This window comes from Nerophis ophidion, linkage group LG09, assembly GCF_033978795.1.
Source record: "Nerophis ophidion isolate RoL-2023_Sa linkage group LG09, RoL_Noph_v1.0, whole genome shotgun sequence".
NCBI lineage: Eukaryota > Metazoa > Chordata > Actinopteri > Syngnathiformes > Syngnathidae > Nerophis > Nerophis ophidion.
This window is the reverse complement of record NC_084619.1, coordinates 68,882,748-68,887,747: the sequence shown is the minus strand read 5'-3', so window position 1 is coordinate 68,887,747 and position 5,000 is coordinate 68,882,748. Positions and strand designations below refer to the sequence as shown.

The 5,000-nt window shown below is 38.1% G+C and overlaps 1 protein-coding gene across 1 annotated transcript in view; it reads left to right on the top strand.

Annotated features, from left to right (window-relative positions):
• Window positions 1-5,000, top strand: part of LOC133559674 (GDNF family receptor alpha-1-like) — a 160,977-nt gene that overhangs the window by 17,049 nt on the left and 138,928 nt on the right. The window contains exon 3 of the mRNA XM_061911661.1: window positions 2,617-2,697. Within this exon, the coding sequence (XP_061767645.1) occupies window positions 2,617-2,697 (81 nt within the window). The remainder of the gene's footprint in view (window positions 1-2,616; window positions 2,698-5,000) is intronic.

Genomic DNA, 5,000 nt, shown 5'->3' with positions numbered 1-5,000 from the left:
GCGTGTGTGTGTGTGAGTGTAGTAAACAGTCATTGTACTGCATAGTGACAAGTACTTCTGTGTGTGTGTGTTTGTGTGTGTGTGTGCGTGTTAGTGTGTGTGTGTGTGTGGTAAACAGTAATTGTACTGCATAGTGACAAATACTACTGTGTGTGTGTTTGTGTTTGTGTGTGTGTGTGAGTGTGTGTGGTAAACAATAATTGTACTACATAGTGAAAAGTAGTACTGTGTGTGTGTGGTAAACATTGTTTGTACTGCATAGTGACAAGTATTTTTGTGTGTGTGTGTGTGTGTGTGTGTGTGTTAGTGTGTGTGTGTGTGAGTGTAGTAAACAGTCATTGTACTGCATAGTGACAAATACTACTGTGTGTGTGTGTGTGTGTGCGTGTGTGTGTGTGTGTGTGTGTGTGTGTGTGAGTGTGTGTGTGTGTGTGTGTGTGTGTGTGTGTGTGTGTGTGTGTGTGGTAAACAATAATTGTACTACATAGTGAAAAGTAGTACTGTGTGTGTGTGAGTGTAGTAAACAGTCATTGTACTGCATAGTGACAAATACTACTGTGTGTGTGTGGTAAACAATACTTAAACTGCATAGTGCCAAGTAGTATTGTGTTTGTGTGTGTGTGTGTGTGCGTGCGTGCAACTGTCCCTTTGCACGTCCTTCTCACAGCTGCTAGAAAAAGAACACTAAATAGTAACGATGAGTGTTGATAAATCACACTGCGTGTGCTAGATAAAGATGTATGCATCTTCTCATCCCAGTATTGTGATGAAGTGTCCATAAACCTGTCTTTACTTTCACTTTCTTCTCATCCAACAACTTTATTTTCACTTTCTTCTAGTTCAACAACTTTACTTTCACTTCCTTCTAGCTTGACAAGCTAACTTTCACTTTTTTCCAGTCCAACAACTTTACTGTCAATTTCTTCTTGTCCGACAAGTTTACTTTCATTTCCTTTCAGTCCAACAACTTTACTTTCATTTTTCTTTTAGGCCGACAAGTTTACTTTCACTTTCTTCCAGTCCAACAAGTTTACTTTAATTTTTTTCTAGTCCAACAAGTTTACTTTAACTTTCTTCCAGTCCAAACACTTTACTTTCACTTTATTCCAATCCAACAAGTTTACTTTCACTTATTCCCCGATCCAACAACTTTACTTTCACTTTTTTTCCCGTCCGACAAGTTTACTTTCACTTTTTTCCAGTCCGACAAGTTTACTTTGATTTTCTTCTAGTCCAACAACTTTACTTTTACTTTCTTCCAGTCCAACAACTTTACTTTCACTTTGTTTGTAGTCAAACAACTTTACTTTCATTTTCTTGTAGTCTGATAACTTTACTTTCACTTTATTCCAATCCAACAAGTTTACTTTCCCTCTCTTCCAATCCAACAAGTTTACTTTCCCTCTCTTCCAATCCAACAAGTTTACTTTCACTTTATTCCAGTCCAACAACTTTACTTTCACTTTTGTTCGAGTCCGACAAATTTACTTTCACTTTTTTCTAGTCCAAAAAGTGTACTTTCATTTTCTTGTAGTCCAACAACTTTACTTTCATTTTCTTCTAGTCCGATAACTTTACTTTCTCTTTATTCCAATTCCAATTCATTCTCGTCTAATCCAACAAGTTTACTTTCACTTTATTCCAGTCCAACAATTTTTTACTTTCTCTTTTGTTCGAGTCCGACAAGTTTACTTTCACTTATTTCTAGTCCAACAACTTTACTTTCATTTTCTTCTTATTCCAACAACTTTACTTTCACTTTATTAAAATTTGAGAATTTCACTTTCACTTTTCTTCTAGTATGACACGCTTACTTTCACTTTATTCCAGTCCAACAACTTTACTTTCACTTTTGTTCGAGTCCGACAAGTTTGCTTTCACTTATTTCTAGTCCAACAAGTTTACTCTCATTTTCTTCTAGTCCAACAACTTTACTTTCATTTTCTTCCAGTCCGATAACTTTACTTTCTCTTTATTCCAATGCAACAATTTTACGTTCACTCTCTTCTAATCCAACAAGTTTACTTTCACTTTATTCCAGTCCAACAACTTTACTTTCACTTTTATTCGAGTCTGACACGTTTACTTTCACTTATTTCGAGACCAACAACTTTACTTTCGCTTTCTTCTTATTCCAACAACTTTACTTTCACTTTGTTCCAATTTGAGAATGTCACTTTCACTTTTGATTTAGTCCGACAAGTTTACTTTCACTTTATTCCAATTGGACACGTTTGCTTTCACTTTCTTCTAGTCCGACAAGTTTACTCTCATTTTCTTCTAGGCCGACAAGTTTACTTTCACTTTGTTCCAATTTGAGAATTTCACTTTCACTTTTGTTCTAGTCCGACAAGTTTACTTTCACTTTATTCCAATTGGACACGTTTGCTTTCACTTTCTTCTAGTCCGACAAGTTTACTCTCATTTTCTTCTAGTCCGACAAGTTTACTTTCACTTTATTCCAATTGGACAAGTTTACTTTCACTTTTTTCCAGTCCGACAAGTTTGCTTTCACTTTCTCCCTGTCCGACAAGTGTACATGGTCGTCGGAGCAGGAGAAAGTGAAAGTGTGTCCCACAAGAAGACTTGCTTAAGCTGCGGTTGTCTCCCTCGCAGGTAACGACTTCTTGGAGGATTCTCCCTACGAGCCCGGCAACAGTCGCTTGTCCGACATCTTCCGCCTGGCGCCCATCCTCGGTGAGTGCAGCTTTGTGTCCGTGACGACCTCTCACTCTGCCTCCTGTTTTACGTCCGTGTTCCTCCCTGTGATGGCATGGTTGCCATCACACGTTTGTCAAATGTTTATCCACCCCGCCCCAAGCCTCATTACTCTGGTTCAACCCCCTCGCCTAGCTGTGCTGCGGGCCGTGGTCCTGCATCGGCATGACATCAACTCTTCTTCTCCATGAAGAGGAGGGCGCTTGCTCTTTGCTGGTGGTTGTTTATACAGTACTTGTTGCAAAAAGTGTAGCGTGTGTGTGTGTTTGTGTGTGTGCGCTTAGTGGAGGGGTGTCCAAAGTGTGGCCCGGGGGCCATTTGTGGCCCGCAGCACATCATTCTAAAAATACAAAAATATATATACATATATATTTATTTATTAAACATTAAAAGTGGAAGAAAAGAGCAAATGGTTGAAATGCAGCTAGAAAAAGCTGTATTGTTGACTCTAATAACACCATTTTTTAAGTAATTTCTCAAAAAATAATAATGAATAAAAATCAATGTTGCTATAAATTATTGATTGATTTAAGGAGAAAAATGACATAAATACAACAAACATAAAAACATGAAACATATGAAAATTGTAATTTTTTTTCATCAATCAATCAATCAATGTTTACTTATATAGCCCTAAATCACTAGTGTCTCAAAGGGCTGCACAAACCACTACGACATCCTCGGTAGGCCCACATAAGGGCAAGGAAAACTCACACCCAGTGGGACGTCGGTGACAATGATGACCCAGTGGGACATCGGTGACAATGATGACTATGAGAACCTTGGAGAGGAGCAACGCAATGGATGTCGAGCGGGTCTAACATGATACTGTGAAAGTTCAATCCACAATGGATCCAACACAGTCGCGAGAGTCCAGTCCAAAGCGGATCCAACACAGCAGCGAGAGTCCCGTTCACAGCGGAGCCAGCAGGAAACCATCCCAAGCGGAGGTGGATCAGCAGCGCAGAGATGTCCCCAGCCGATACACAGGCAAGCAGTACATGGCCACCGGATCGGACCGGACCCCCTCCACAAGGGAGAGTGGGACATAGGAGAAAAAGAAAAGAAACGGCAGATCAACTGGTCTAAAAAGGGAGTCTATTTAAAGGCTAGAGTATACAAATGAGCATACTAATTATATACTAATACTAATTGTACTAATTATCCTGTTGATTATTATTATAAATATACTAAACCAATTACAATATATTATCTGAAGCTGATATTGAGAGTTAAGTGTTGAATGAAAAATAAAAAAGCATGATCTTTTTATGAGTGGGGCACTTTTGGATCCCTAAGGATTTTAGTGAAATTTAATATTTGTCTTGGCTAAAAAAAAATAATTATAAATTCAAATACATTTTGCTATGAATTATTGACCTATTTAGGGATCCAATTACTTCACATTAAATATTTCACTTTGAAAATCTTTTTTGGGAAAAACATTGTGTATTTTGTATTTTGCCTCAAAAAATTGGGTTTTGACAAAAAGCTCGTAAAAATTAAAACAAATAATGAAGTAGAATTAGCGATTCAAGGGTTTTATAAAAAAAAATAATATATGACTTATTTTGAACCTTGTTTAAAGGGGAACATTATCACAATTTCAAAAGGGTTAAAAACAATAAAAATCAGTTCCCAGTGGCTTGTTGTATTTTTTGATTTTTTTTTCCAAATTTTACCGGTCTCGGAATATCCCCAAATAAAGCTTTAAAGTGCCTTATTTTCGCTATCTTCGAAACCACTATCCATTTCCCTGTGACGTCATACATGGCTGCCAATACAAACAACATGGCGGTTACCACAGCAAGATATAGCGACATTAGCTCGGATTCAGACTCTGATTTCAGCGGCTTAAGCGATTCAACAGATTACGCATGTATTGAAAAAGATAGTCAGAGTATGGAGGCACAGAGCGAAAACAAAATTGAAGAAGAAATTGAAGCTAGTGAGCGAATAGCTATTGACGCTATTCGGCCATAGCCTGGGTGTACCTAATGAAGTGGCCCATAGCATGGCTGCCTTATTAGCATCGCCGGTAAAATGTGCGGACCAAACGATCAGGACTTTCGCATCTTGTGACACTGGAGCAACTTAAATCCGTCGATTGGTAAGTGTTTGTTTCGCATCAAATGTGGGTATCTAGTTTCAAATGTACATACAGCTATCGTAAATAGCATGTTAGCATCGATTAGCATAGCATGTTAGCATCGATTAGCTGGCAGTCATGCCGTGACCAAATATGTCTGATTAGCACATAAGTCAACAACATCAACAAAACT